Below are 14,971 nucleotides of genomic sequence, written 5' to 3'. Positions count from 1 at the left end.
AACACGCAGCCCGTCAGGGGAGGACAGGCAAAAGGAAAGGGGAAGGATAGGCGGAAAGAAAGAGGAAGGAAGAAGGAAGGATAGGCGGGAGGGAAGGAAAGGGGAAAGAAGGCGGAAGCGGCCGCAACACGCCTCAAGCCCCGCAAACGTCACCACAGGCCGTAGTGCGTCCTGCCTCACGCCCTGGGGCCTCCGTGCGCATGCGCGGTGCCGTGGCGCCGTTTCCATAGCAGCCGCCATCAACAGCGGAGCCTGCGGTGGAGGCCGTTCCACGGGCCGGGCCCGTCGCCCACCGTCCCGGCTGGCCGCCATGAGCGAGCCGGAGGTGGACGCGATCGTCTCCCAGAAGTACGAGATCAAGAGGCGGCTGGGCAAGGGGGTGAGTGCCCGGGGGAGCTCGGGGAGCCGGGCGGCGCGGTCCGGCGCTGCCTGCGGGCCCTCCCGCCCCGGCGGCGCCTGTGTCTGCGGCCTCCTGGTCCCTGCCGCAGGCCGCTGCCCTGAGCTGCGCTGGCTGCAGGAGGTCCGAGAGTTTATATGGTTGAAGAAAAACTGGACTTTGAAATGTTTATTATGCCGAATGGAGAAAAAAAAAAAATAAATCCTAGCGTGATAACTTCCTGTGACTTCTTACAGTTGTTTCACAGCTAAATTTCAGAGGAGAGTGTCATGTTGTAGCATGTGAAACTGATCACACCCTTAAATTCCCCACCAGTTGTTTGTTTTTGTTTTTTTCCTTAATTTAATGGAGAACTGCCACACAAAGCACTGACCTTGCATGTACACTTGGTTTACAGTAAAATGAATCAGCCTCAAAGAATATTCTGTTTGTGCCTGCCAAATTCTTTCACATTTACTGTAACTCCATTACTTCAAGTGTTACGGCACGTCAAGTAATTTTTTCCCCATAAAATGACATATTTTTATGTGTGAGCCAACGTTAATTTCTAAGATCTCTCTCCTCAGGCAGTCTCTAAACCCTTCCTGATTATCTGCTTTTCTATTCTGGCAGCTCTTTGCCATTGTTTAGTTGTGTTGATACTAGTAGTTGAGTATTTTATGTGCAATTACAAGGGGGAACTTGAGAGAGGCTAATTTTTTTCATTTCCTCGAAGACACTGTTTTGTTTTTCTCCTTTTGAATTCACACTGGTCTTTCTTATGGCTATATTTCATTCTAAGTTTGTCTCTGACTTGGAAGTTTGCTGTCATCTTGTTACTAGTTATCAGCTCTCTCCCTTTGACTGAATGTAGCATATTACACCTTTTAACATTCTAGGTTCTTTGAATGGAATGACATTATTATTTCACCTGAAATATCAATTTGTTTGAGAGTTCTGTTTGGAGACTGTTTCACAAACATGACTAAAGACATTCAGGTCTTTAAAGGGCTTGGTGGCTTCAGGTATATCATCTAGGCATCACTGACATTATTAAAACTACTAGTTGAGCTCTTAACTCATGTAGTTCCAGTCTCTTAAACTCCTGTGTTTTCTGCCTCTTGGATGGAGAAAGTTCTGTATGTACTGTGTATGTACACAGCTGATGTACTTACCTGAGCACTTTAGAGGCTGTTGGAGTCCCTGAAACAGGTGAGGACTGCCCAAAAAATAGAGCAAGGGAGATAAGCTGTTCCTGTATAGTGAGGGTAATCAGTTTGGTTTTTTTTTTTTTTTTTTTTTTTTTTTTTAATTAAAAGCTGTGTTATCTACTAGGGGAACAGGAACTTCTACCTAAGTTTTCCCTATTCTGGATTACTGTGTGATACTTGCAAATGGTGATTACTCAATCTCCCTTGCGGTACAGATCCAGTTTTCTTATTTTTAGGTCATAGATTTGATTCTTAACTTTCCACATTCTAGGAGATGTCTTACATCTGCACAGTGGGATCATTTCTCACTCAGAAATGCCCAGTTAATGTTTAAACACTCATGCAAAGTAAAACAGCTGCAATATGTGATGTTGAGTGATTTTCATGCTTAAATATTCAAATAGAGACATTGAGGCAGACTTCCCAAGAACATGTGTGGTCCTGGAGTATGTGCTCAGGTCCTTTGCCGTGCATCAGGAAGTACAAACAGCTGGAGTATAAGTATCTTAGATAAGTGCTATAATACTACACTGCTGGCAATTGGGATGTCTCTTTTCTCTTTTCCCAAGTAACAAGTGATAGGATGAGAGGAAACGGCCTCAAGTTGCGCCAGGGGAGGTTTAGGATGGATATTAGGAAAAATTTCTTCCCTGAAAGGGTTGTCAAGCCTTGGAAGAGGCTGCCCAGGGCAGTGGTGGAGTCCCCATCCCTGGAGGAATTTAAAGATGTGTGGGTGTGGTGCTTGGGGATATGGGTTAGTGGTGGACTTGGCAGTGCTGGGTTAACGGTTTAATATGTTCTTAAAGGTCTTTTCCAAACTAAATGATTCTGTGATTCTATGATACTGTCACTACAGGCCTTGGTAACAAGTCTCTCTCCAAATTTCTTATAAGCCCCCTTTAAGCTTTAAAAGGCCAAAATAAATTCTACCTGGAGCCTTCTCTTCTCCAGGCTGACCCCCCCCCAACTCTCTCAAGCCTGTCCTCACAGCAGAGGGGCTCCAGCCCTCCCAGTATCTCCATGGCCTCTTCTGGCCCTGCTCCAACAGGTCCATGTCCTTCTGATGTTGGAGGCAGCACTTGGAGGGGGGGGTCCCCAGAGCAGAGGGGCAGAATTCCCCCCCCTCTCACCCTGCTGGCCACGGTGCTGGGGATGCAGCCCAGGATGCAGGGGGCTTTCTGGGCTGCAAGCACAGGTTGCTGGCCCATGGGCAGCTTTTCCCCCTCCAGCACCCCTAAGCCCTTCTCAGCAGGGCTGCTCTCCATCCCTCCATCCCCAGCCTGGGCTAAGACCGGGGGTTGTCCCTGCCCAGAGGCAGGACCCTGCACTTCATGAGCATGTACATCTGCTACTGGCTGCCTTAGGGGTCAGGATACTTGACCGTGTGGACCTTTTTTCAGGCTCAGTATAGATGTTCTTAGTCTGTAACTCAACCAAGTATTGCTCATTGCCCTAGTCTCTCTTTCTTCTAGGTAGCTGTGATTACCTCTTCTTTCAGTCCCTCTGTTGAGTAAGTTCTACTTCCACGCTGAAGGTCTGCACTGTGCTTAAGATACCATAGTACACTGTTCACCTCTCCTCCTTTCTCCCTAGGCTTATGGCATTGTATGGAAAGCAATCGATCGCAGGACAGGAGAAATAGTGGCTGTTAAAAAGATTTTTGATGCTTTCAGGAACAGAACAGATGCTCAGGTGAGAAATCATTGTTCTAATGTGTCCTGAAAGATGTTGTAGGAGTTCATAGATATTTTCAGGATTTATGTCTCTGAAAGATGTTATTTATTTGACAATTATGCATGTAATAATACAGTGTACAGCTGTATTAGGATAAAAAGGAGCAATAAATGTCAAGCTTTTTATATCATGGTATCTACAAAATACTGTTTGATGTCCCCGAGGAAAAAATGTCTTCACAGGCACACATGATGTGACTCTCCCTTGTGGTGCTATGCTGTCGTGTCTCAGCACAGAGAGCACGCTTGTGACTTGCTAGGGAGCAACGGAGTTTTTCCTACCCTGTCTACCACAGAAGGGTTTCCTCTGCTTTAGAGATTAGAGTGGGTTTAACCCTCTTACTGGGAGTCTGTACTTTGTTTTGTCATTCTGTTGAGGTGATAACAAACCTTTTGTTTTGTTTATTTCTAGAGAACATTTCGAGAGATTATGTTCCTGCAGGTAATGTCCCCTCTTCTCTCTGATTTTTAATTGCCTCTGATGTTGTTCACATATTTTCTTCCCATTCTTTTTCAAAATGCAATGCTCAGGGTTGACAACCATCTTGGCAAACAGCCTTTCCATGACTGGGCAAAAGCACCTGAATGAAATGGAAAGTTGGTCTTATTTTTCCTTTGAGAAAAGCCCTGATCTTTCACCATTTTTAGCAGTATGTCTGATCACCGTATTGACTTGAACTTTCTGTCACTTATTTCTTTGTGGAAATCCGTCATGTGGGAAGCAACTTGACCACTTGAAATAATCAAAGCAAAGCTAAAAGGGAAGTTCGTCATGGAATTACTTAAGGCTGCTGTTGTTTTGATGTAACTGACTGCACGCTACACCTAATTACCTTATCAGTGGCAGTGGCGTTAAAATTATCTGTCCATTTGTCCACAGACTTATCGTGTAGAAACATCAATGTTTTTGAATAGTGATAATGTTGCTATAACTATGATTTTCTAAGGACACAAGCAAGGCAGGGCTCATAGGAAGAGGTGTTACCTAAGACTGTCAAGTTTAAATAGGAAATGAATATAAATAAACATAAATAAACAATTCTGTTAAGTTGTTAAGACTGAGAATGAAGTAAATCGTCTCGACAGTATTGTTGATCTGCAAATGTGAGGATAGAATTCACCTCCAGTTTAAGATACCTGCATTTGGGTATCTCTTTGTACGCTGTCTGATGTCCTGTTATAGTCAGTTCAACCAATGCAGCCTATAGAGTGTTTCAGCCAGCCCTCAAAGATACTTTCTGGTCAGTTGGGGTTTTTAATTATGAATGTTGATGGCAACTTTGTTCTGTTTTCACTGCCACAATAATTATTTGCGTTTGTTAGGAAATATGAAGTGCATAAAGTTGACTGGATTTTATTCACAAATGTTTTAAAGGAATTTTTAGAACTAATGTCTCAGACAACAGAGGGGTTTTTTTAGATTAATTGGCTGTTTTCATACTGTGGATAAAGCTTCAATCTTTTTATTTATTTATTTATTTCAGTAGAAGCATAATGAAGGAAATAGCATGTTAATGTTTGTTTTAGACAATAATGCAAAATCAAATAGGCTATTGTCCTTTTTTATGACTCACAAGCAAGACACGTGATTTGACAGTTGGGTCTCTTCCCTCTGCAGGAATTTGGAGAACATCCAAATATCATCAAGCTGCTTGATGTTATCCGAGCTCAGAACGACAAGGACATCTACCTCATTTTTGAGTCCATGGGTGAGATTAGCATTGCATCAGCCTTTTAAATCCAGCCTTTCTTATCAGTTATCTTTGTTTTCTACTTTGATAGTAGTGTGCTGATGATTTACATGAATATTCATGTAAGTAGACATATAAGTGGAGCAGTACAGGCTTTATATATATATATCTCGGTTGTGATTACATGGGAATAGCAGTGAAACTTTTAAGGGAGTAATAATTATATGAGAACTGACTGGTTGAGATGAAGGAAAGATGGCAGCGAGCAACAAATTAGAAGGCTTGTAGAGACAGGTATGGAAGAGACTGTGCAATTTTATTATATGAAAAGTACGCAATAATAGTTACTGTAGCATAAGCTGCAAGTCAAACTTAAAATACAGAGAGGTTTCAGTCCTGTTAATAATTACAGTGTTAACTTCTGTTGAGGATGCACTTGAAAGATTACATTTTGGACAATGGTCTATTCTGGCCTTGCTTTGAGGAACTTATATTCACAACTCGGTAATCCTTTACTGATGTAAATATATTACTGATGTAATATGTTACAGAAACAGATTTACATGCTGTGATTAAGAAGGGGAATTTGCTGAAAGATATCCACAAGTGTTACATTCTCTACCAACTCCTGAAGGCAACTAAATTCATCCACTCAGGAAATGTTATTCACAGAGATCAGAAGGTATATTTCTTAGTCGTAGTCTTTATCCTTCACTCAAGTTTTCTCTTAAACACTAAATGGAAATGTATGAAAAGAATGAGACTAGTAAAAGAACCTTGATAATAATCTTCTGCCATTCAGAGAGTAAAAAGCTTATTAATTTTCCTTTGTTCAATTCAGCCTTCAAATATCTTGCTGGATGCAGACTGCTTTGTTAAACTTTGTGATTTTGGGCTGGCCCGTTCTCTGTGTCAGATGAATGAGGACCAAGGTAACCCCCCTCTAACGGAATACGTGGCAACACGCTGGTACCGAGCCCCCGAGATCTTACTTTCCTCTCAGAGGTAACTCCTTAATATGAGCGAAGGGGTGGGATTCTCTAATTTCTTCACCACTGGGAAAAATTTTTGTCTAAAAGTCTTAAATCTTTTCATTTTAGATGTCACTAGATGCAATGTCATGTCAGCAGTCCATTTTCTCAATATGCGTTTAAACTTCAGTTCTGCAACATAAAAATCTCTCATTACATGTACATTTCCTTCCTGGCTTCTTAGATTGTCCATTTACATACATTATCATCTCATCTGTTTGTCATCTTTTCTCCCACTAGACTTACTCTCTCTTCCCTTAAATCTGTATCTTTACAAAATTTGGTTGAGTACCTTAGTCCTCTTTTCCAAATTTAAGGAGAGTTTTTTCATAGACTTTCAGAAAATATTCTGTAATAAAATGTTAAATCAGCTGCCTGTTAGTCAGGCTTAGTCCTTCTTCTGACTTAAATATAACAAATCTTAGTGATCAGAAAAGAAAATAAATTTAAGTTGGGTTAGTATCGTAAATTTGAAATGTGGCTGTTTTGCATTTACCCATTGTTTGGCATTTACTTTGCTTAAGTAGTTGTAACTACTTTCTAGATACATTATGCCATGAAAAGTCAGTTGTTTCTAAGCAGCACCTTCTGTCTTCAGCGTTGGTCGTATGAAAAGTTTATGTTACCTTGTCCTGGAATTTACCTTTAATATATTTCCTTTTATGGTTTCCCAGAATAGACTTCTGGTAGGATAAATCTCCTTTCTGTTTTATGCTTGCCAGTTTCATGATTCCTGAATTTCATTTACTTTATAGTTAAAACTTGTGAGCATTTGGATTCAAGGAGTCACCAAGCTTGTTTTTCCAGCAAAATAAGCTAATGTAGATGATGTGAGTATCAGCTACAGAAAAAAGTTTGCTTGATTTGGTCCTAACTCTGTTCTGTTCTTATTTGTAGTTACACTAAAGGTGTAGACATGTGGAGCATTGGCTGTATTCTGGGAGAGCTGCTACTTGGGAAACCTCTTTTTCCTGGAACATCAACAGTGAATCAAATCGAGCAGATCTTGAGGGTTATTCCTGCCCCATCCCCAGAAGGTAGGACTCTTCTATGGGGAAAGGTATTTAGGGAAGAGATTAAAAGAGGGAAAGAAAACAGCCCAGATGGATCAGGGAAGAAGGTATCTCTTGTGAGTCATTCTGACATCTTTCGAAGGAAATTAAAGACTTAATTGTGAAATGTTAGTGTTTGAGGAAAATAAGCCCATACTCGATTAGGTAAGAAGCAAGACCCAGGCCTTCAAAACATTTTGAGATTTATAGGAGGATAATAATTTAAAACAGGTATCATAGTTCAGTGGGATTTGCATAGTAAAGGTAAATTGGTCTTCTTGGTCTGGAAATCTAAACACAGAAGTGAAGGCTGGAGTGAATATATGTTAAATCCAAAAGGGATTATGATGATGATTGTCTTCTATAAGTTCTGGTCTAACACTGGAACTCACACACTTTATAAACTTTTACAACATATTGATGTGTTCTAGCTGATCTAGCAAATATTTTTTAGAAAAATAACTACCTTCAGTTTAAGGACATCACAGTTTTGGAAAATTCCATTCAAGCTTAAATTTCTTTTTATTTTTTATTAGAGATTTGGTTGCTGTGAATGAAGTACAAATGGAAATGTGTGTGTGAAAACACCAAAACGAAGTTAGAAGAATAGCCAGCTCTAATAACAAAAAATGCTGTCCCATTCTCAGCAGTACAGTTAAAGAATGTGTTGATCAGTCATAAGCAGAAGGTCTGCATGCTAAGACAAGACCACAGGACAAATGACTCATTAGCAGAAGGTCCCATATCTTTACCACAGGACAGTGGCTGCAAGGCTGCAGCATATTGCAGGCATGGTTTCCTTTTCTTTTAGCCAAACAAGGGAGAACAAACACTTGTTCCAAACACTACTGCAAACAAGGAGAACCAGCCCATGAGCAGCAACTTTGTGTAGAATTTATGGGGACCAAATAAGCAAGATTCTGAAGCAAAAAAAACATTCCCTAGCAACTGTCGACTTTTTGAGAGTATGACAGATACATTGAGAAAACAGCTCATTGTCACCAATCAAAAAGAACCCCAGCGGATGTGATGAGGAAATCAATAGCTGGTATTGCTTGTCCCACACAAGTGATCCTTTGGCCTCAGATATCCTGGTGCTTCTCTGTATGTGGGTATGAGTGCAAGTTTATAAAATCTATGATAGAATGAATAGGAATTGAGAAAATCAGCTTAGAAAATTTGTAAGTAAATATTCCATCCTCCTTACGTAAGATCTCCCATTGAGTTTTATTAGGATAATTTCCTATGTTAATATCAAATATTTGCTTTCCTTCATAAACTGTGTAGTGCTGGGAATCCTAATCTTGGCATTAACAGTATGTTTTTCTTATTGCAGATATTTTGGCGATGCAATCAGATTACAAGGCCTCAGTGATTAACCGCATGAGTTCCCGGTAAGCCTTGTAGTTCGATGTGTCTCAGAAGTCGACAATGTACTGTATGGTGTTGACAAAGTACCCCTGAAGTTCACCTTCCAGTGAAGTTCACCAGCGGAAATGATTTCTGCTCTTTGCAGATTCAGCTACCTCTAGAGAAAGGGATGTAAAGTTTAATTAAAAATAAAAAATAAATAAAAAAAAAAGATAATACCAATGACATGATCTGGGAATAACAAAACAAAATGAGGTTGGACCTGCAGTCCAAGCTATTGTCATGTGTACTTTCTCAAAATTATAATATTTTCCTAGCCTGGATCATATGGGTATCTGATGTCATTGGTTCATGCATGGAAAGCCTGAATCTATTCAGTCTGATAGCCTTATTCCAGCTGCTTAAAGACTCTCACTGTGATTATTTTTTTTTAAATTTTATTTTTTTTTTCCCATATATCTGTCACGGTTCTTTTGGATCCCGGGAACTTATATCATTGTTTTCTCACTTTTAGGCAGCGAGTGACATTTGAGCAGATTTTTCCACCCTCTACTCCATTGCCTGCCTTGGATCTTCTGAAGAAACTTTTAGTATTCAACCCTGATAAACGACTCACAGCAGAGGAGGCTCTGCAGCATCCTTATGTGAAAAGGTGAGCATAATACCAATGTGCAGTTTTCCCTCAGATGTTACAGACTTGCTTTTGGCACAAGTTTGCCTTAAATGCGTGACAGAAAAAAAAGACAAAGCTAATTCTTAATTTTCTCTAACCCTATTTCCACTAGAGGTCACACTAGATGATTTAATAATCCTTTTTAACATCATATTATTCTGTGGTGCTGGTTTTAGTCTTAGTGAATTGCATTATATGTTATCTTCTTAGGTTTCACTGTCCTGCCAGGGAGCCCTCTCTGGATTATGATGTGATTCTTCCTTTAGGTGATGACATCCAGCTGTCTGTGGCAGAATATCGAAATAAGCTATATGAGGTACTTTCTCTTATCCTATTTTCCAAAATCCTGATCTTCCAGGTAACCTGCTATTCTTGCATGCACTTACTGAATTCTGTCATTTTCTTCTATTTTCATTCTCCAGGCTTTCCATACATGCTTACAGTTACATCTTGGTGTTTCTTACCAGTCAGTTCCATACAGACATAATTTTTGAGAGGTCTTTAAGTCCAGCTTCCCACTGGGAAAAAGAAAAGCCTGTAAAGCATGATGTACGAAAAAGACTATGCTAGAGGAAAATATATTATGCTGGATGCAAGAGTCCAAGAGAGGTGAGGCTGCTGCCACTCCATGTCCTCGGGTCCAGCCAGTGTGAAGATGTATTCTCAGTAGGCGCACACACAGAGGAAGGCATACACACTACATATATACATGTATAATATATACATGGCTGGCCACATGGGTCACAAACAGGCATTTGGAGCACTCTCACAAACATAGACAGCACCAGCAGCCTCATCCTGCTCCCTTCTCTGGCTGAGCAAGATGATGTCCACTCCTGAGAATAAAGACACGTACATAGGAGGTGGATCCCCCGCAGCAGCTGGTCTCAGTCTGCCCCACGGCTGACCCTTGGACCCCGGTCTCCTCAGTCCTTGGCACTTGGATGGAGAGGTCTCCAGGGCTGCAGCCTCGCTCCAGCTGCTGGTACAGACCGTGCAGACTTTCCAGGTCCAGACTTTTCCAGCTGATGTCTGCCCCTGACTCGCAGGGCTCTCTCCCCTAGAGAGACACAGGGGCTGTCACACCCAGAGCTGGCCCTCGGAGACCTGTTCACCCCCTTGCTCCCCGGCCCTTGAACTGTTCACCCACCAGTCTGTGCTGGGATCACATGCTCACATGCCTGCACTCTCTGTGGTTGCCTGCATCTTGGACACACGGCCCTCTGACCTGCAATCTGACACTCACACCCGCATGCACACACATGGGCAGACAGAACAGAACAGACAGCCTCTCTTCCGGGAAAGAGAAAGGAATTCAATAAGAACATGGAGCAAACTGCGTTGCTCAGATGCAGGGCATGGCCAGAGGATCACATTGACCAGCCAGCTATTTACACACAACTGGCTGGTTTCGTACCTCTTACCCCCTATTTCCCACGCTCGTTCCTCCTCACATCACCTAAACCCCTCTCTTTTCCTGCTTTTGGTTCCTAACCTAAGCCCCATAATAACTCTTGTGTGTTCCTATTCTTTCTTTCCAGTGAGAATATTTTTACTATCTTCTTTCCAACCTTAAATTAATTTTAAAATTACACTTGTTACCTATCTTGTGAAATAAATTGCAGGTATTTGTAAGTCTTTCTCTTTGTTCCTGTGTTTTGTTCCTCTGCTCTGCTGTGTAGCTGTGCTAAGTCTAATCAACTTCTCCTTTCTGTAGATGATCCTTGAAAAAAAATTAAATAGCCATTTAAAGGAGCAAGTGCAGAGAGAAAACATTCAACTCAGTCAGACTGAATCCAGGCCACTTCTTCCAAATTTCAGTTCTGTGACTACACCGACCAGGAAAGGCCAGAGAGAACCAACGCCACCTCTTCTAAAAACTTCGCATGTGAATGCTGGAACTACAGCTGGTGTCCAGCCAGAAGTGTCCAGCCAGAGTGAAGATTTATGCCAGAGATCAAAGATCCACGTGATATACAATCCCATAACACACACTGCTGTCCAAAGTAGGTACTGCCCTCCTGCTCACCACAAGGACTATTACGGGGAAGGAAGAAGAAAAGAGATTGAGTGGGGAAAAAGAAACGAGGGAAATGTACATGGCAAAATGAGAGGGTGAAAGTGTGGGAGGAAAATGACATAAGAACAAAACGCTGTTGAATGAATTTTGAGCGTATGACATTCTCTTTGGCCCTCTCCTGCCTCAGTCTTGACCCTATGTTCCTTTCTGTTTTCTCTTTGCTTCTCTACCGCTGTTATCTTTTCCCATGCCCTTCTGAGCTGGTTTTGTTTGCTACTACATTCTAATTTTATTCTGACTATTTTTGTTCTGTTTGTGAGATGAAGAGAGGTGGCAGGGGCTGACTTAGGTTTTATGATCTGTCCCTGCCTCAGTCAGTGTGTTCTGTGTCCTTGTGATTTTCCTTTCTCTCACGTGTTTTCTTCTGCAGATAATGCAAATTCTGGTGCTGTGCTCAGGAACTGTTCTGCACCACCTTTTCAACAGGCCAGAATCTCCAACAACAGGAAACTGGGGAGACAAGTCACATGGACAAATGCAAACGCTCGGCCACCTCCTACGAGTGTACAGAACCTTTACAATGTGAGTAGCCATCCTACCGAAAAAACTCAAACAAACCCTTAGCTTTTCATGGACCGAAACTGTATAGACACAAAATATCTTAATTTCCGACTTTGTAAAGATACTTAAATGAGAGGCAAGACATATTGCTCTGCAAATGACTAGATTAATAATTTTTTATCAGTTAAAATTACTTATGCCACATCATTCTCACCATCCTATTCTTGATCTTACAGAACAGACTATATTTTGTTTATTATTCATATAATATTAATGATCTGTCCTACTCCTCAGCTGAAGCAAAATCTGTGTTCTTTATTTGTGTTTTAGAAAGCTGATTACGGGTTACTGACTATCTTAGCTTTTCTTTCTGACACAGAATCCAAGAAATACTCAGTTTCCCAGCAAAGATGTTCATCCCTCTCTGAAGCCCAGTAAAAAGATGTTCCAGATTACTGCAAATATGGGAACGGCTGGTGATCCAAAAGCATCAATGGGCAGTTACTCCCAGGCCTATGGAACCATATGCAAATCTGCCCTGCAGAGTCTTCCAATATCAAAGTCCTCCCAACAGCAGGAGCAGTGAATATGGGAGTGTTGTAACCAGGTGAGGTACAGCTTATCTCATCAGTCCCTGAGCCACAGTAACAGCAAGTGAGAGCACAATAAAACAGGCATTTGACGGGGAAATGCTTTATTCATTGCATGGAACAATGTACTACTTTCCTCTGGACAAAACAACAGGAAAGAGAATCTAATCCCTTTGCCTTCGAGTCTGACCAGACAAGGGCACAGCGCTATTTGCTCCCATACCGTGAGAACAATTAATACTGTCAGTTAATATTCCTCATTTGAATTATTGCAAAAAACTACAGAAAACTGCAATATTCTGATACTTAAATGTATTTGGACACACACAGACTATTCAGGGCCTTCAGACATATTCAGGGACCGTGTGAACCTCGTGGGGTTCAACCAGGCCAAGGGCAGGGTCCTGCCCCTGGGCAGGGACAACCCCCAGTCCCAGCCCAGGCTGGGGGTGGAGGGATGAAGAGCAGCCCTGCTGAGAAGGGCTTAGGGGTGCTGGAGGGGGAAAAGCTGCCCATGGGCCGGCAACCTGCACTGGCAGCCCAGAAAGCCCTCCGTGTCCTTCTTGTGGTCCCTTCCAGTCCCTAAAGGGGCTCCAGGAAAGCTGGGGAGGGACTCTGGATCAGGGAGAGGAGCCATAGGATGAGGGGGAAGGGTTTGACACTGAAAGAGGGGAGATTGAGATGAGATCTGGGGAAGAACTTCTTTGCTGTGAGGGTGGTGAGAGCCTGGCTCAGGTTGCCCAGAGAAGCTGTGGCTGCCCCATCCCTGGAGGGGTTCAAGGCCAGGTTGGAGGGGGCTTGGAGCAACCTGCTCTGGTGGGAGGTGTCCCTGCCCAGGGCAGGGGGTGGCACTGGATGATCCTACCCATTCTATGATTCTTTAGCAGTTTCAGGTGCATTGCCTAAATGTGGATTTTAATTTTTTTTTTTTAGCAGAACAGGTAACTAACTGTTCTCTGAAGACTAAACTCTTGACAGGTAGCCTTAAAGCCTTTCATTTTGTTTTCCAGTAATTTCTATGACTCTTCTGGGGTAAATGAACATAATCAACAGTGACTTATTTTCATTAAAGTCAAGTAGAAAAGCATTTTAAGTATAGGTGGGTTCTGCTACAATATTTAGTAGCTTACCTACTGTGTAATATTGTAATAATAAATATTTCCTTTCTTTTTATTTCAATCAATGTCTGCTGTGTGTTAAAGGGGGAAAAATACAGGGGTATCTTGTTCAATTAATAATACAGTAAATTATTTTTTTCCTTTCAGAAAGCAGTTTTCCAAGAGAAACATCATGAAGATGTTATCAGGCAACAGTGGGACTATAGTAAACTTTAAAACTACATTCCTGTTTTAATGCTGATTTTTGATACATTCTCCTTATTAACTTGAAGTTCCTATAAGAATTCTTGGTCCCTGAAATTTTACTTCACCCGTGATAAAAGATTGTTATTCCAGAACGTTGGAACTACAGTTACAGAGGGGATTCAGGCACTAAATTCCAACATGTGAGTACCACTGCTATTGATAGAATGTCCCTTTTCTCTTTTAGTATCTAAACACCAGAGTCCAGTTAAGTAAAAAAAGCAGTATGTTCACTTCTGGTACCAGGTGTCCTCACTTCAGTCTGTAATACCAGGGAGCTGGGAACACATCTGACAGGGAAGCCCTGGTTTATTCTGGGTTATTCATAAAATAGGCATTTCCCGTCTGTCTCGGGGACAGGTAGGTATTGGAAATGGCAGTGACAGGGTGAATGTATGGCATAGGCAACGCTCCGAGCCCCACGTTGGCTCTTGTGAGTCCGAGACACCAGTTCTCATGCTCAGAAAAGGCCACCTCTGCTAAATTCAGGGTTGTGGCTTCCACCGACAGCCTCGCACCTTGCGATTTGACGGTACAATGCAGCATCCAAGATCCTCTGTGAACCAAGCCTCAGACTGAGATGTGATGGGCTGTAACACTAACTTTTTATTCTTAAAATGGCTTTTGCTGTTACCAAGTGAATTAGTTAGTCAGAAACATCTGTATGCATCTACAACATCTGGTAATCAACATATCACTAGAAGAGATGAGTCATTCTAGTTCTGGTCAGGAACATCCTTTTACACTGAACCCACCAGGCCGAGCAAGATAAAATTCTAAAAATCTAAACAAATACAGCAAAAATCTAAAATGTTAATGTAATCTTTGACTATAGAAATAATTAGATTTCTAACCTGTCTGTTACAGAGCAGGCAGGTTTGGGAAGGGCTGGAGAGGTATAGAATGATGCGAGTAAGAATTAAACAAAACAGGGCTGGCATATATCCAATGGGATATATATCTACACAGCCTACCTTCCTCTAGAGTAAAATAATCTCTAGATCATCTAGTGGGGCACAACTGTATTGATCATTACAGTTCATTTTTGGGACCCACCAATAACTGAATCTGTTTCATAACTAAGAGCAGACAAAAGAAGTATACGTACAGCATTCATTTATGAATTTGTACATATGTATCTGAAATGGAAAACATTTATTACAATATGGAATAAGCATAAGAAATCTGTTTCAGCTTTTTTTTCCAAATTTGGCTGCTTCTTCCCTCCTTTTTTTTTTCCCTTTTTCCTCTCAACTTTATTTCTAGATTTACCTTCTTATTCCTTGATTCTTGCAGATTTT

The 14,971-nt window shown here is 41.6% G+C and overlaps 1 protein-coding gene across 1 annotated transcript; it reads left to right on the top strand.

Moving 5' to 3' along the window:
* Positions 1 to 260: 260 nt before the first annotated feature.
* Positions 261 to 14,456, top strand: MAPK15 (mitogen-activated protein kinase 15). The gene is made up of 14 exons (XM_074145601.1): positions 261 to 379; positions 3,181 to 3,279; positions 3,733 to 3,762; positions 4,939 to 5,029; positions 5,563 to 5,693; positions 5,853 to 6,016; positions 6,940 to 7,079; positions 8,431 to 8,488; positions 8,980 to 9,117; positions 9,349 to 9,454; positions 10,856 to 11,144; positions 11,589 to 11,740; positions 12,099 to 12,326; positions 13,575 to 14,456. The coding sequence occupies exons 1-13, from the start codon at positions 311 to 313 to the stop codon at positions 12,303 to 12,305; spliced, it is 1,674 nt and encodes a 557-aa protein (XP_074001702.1). The 5' UTR covers positions 261 to 310; the 3' UTR covers positions 12,306 to 12,326; positions 13,575 to 14,456.
* Positions 14,457 to 14,971: the final 515 nt, after the last annotated feature.

This window comes from Numenius arquata, chromosome 3 (assembly GCF_964106895.1).
Source record: "Numenius arquata chromosome 3, bNumArq3.hap1.1, whole genome shotgun sequence".
NCBI lineage: Eukaryota > Metazoa > Chordata > Aves > Charadriiformes > Scolopacidae > Numenius > Numenius arquata.
The sequence above is the reverse complement of the archived record's forward strand: the minus strand, read 5'-3'. Positions and strand labels throughout refer to the sequence as shown.

What these genes read in the sequence shown, in the direction of transcription:
- MAPK15 (XM_074145601.1), top strand. Translation starts at nt 311, where the DNA reads ATGAGCGAGCCGGAGGTGGACGCGATCGTCTCCCAGAAGTACGAGATC. An exon ending in CAGCATCCTTATGTGAAAAG is followed by an intron (nt 9,118 to 9,348) that starts GTGAGCATAATA and finishes TTATCTTCTTAG; the next exon opens with GTTTCACTGTCCTGCCAGGG. An exon ending in GTGTACAGAACCTTTACAAT is followed by an intron (nt 11,741 to 12,098) that starts GTGAGTAGCCAT and finishes TTTCTGACACAG; the next exon opens with AATCCAAGAAATACTCAGTT.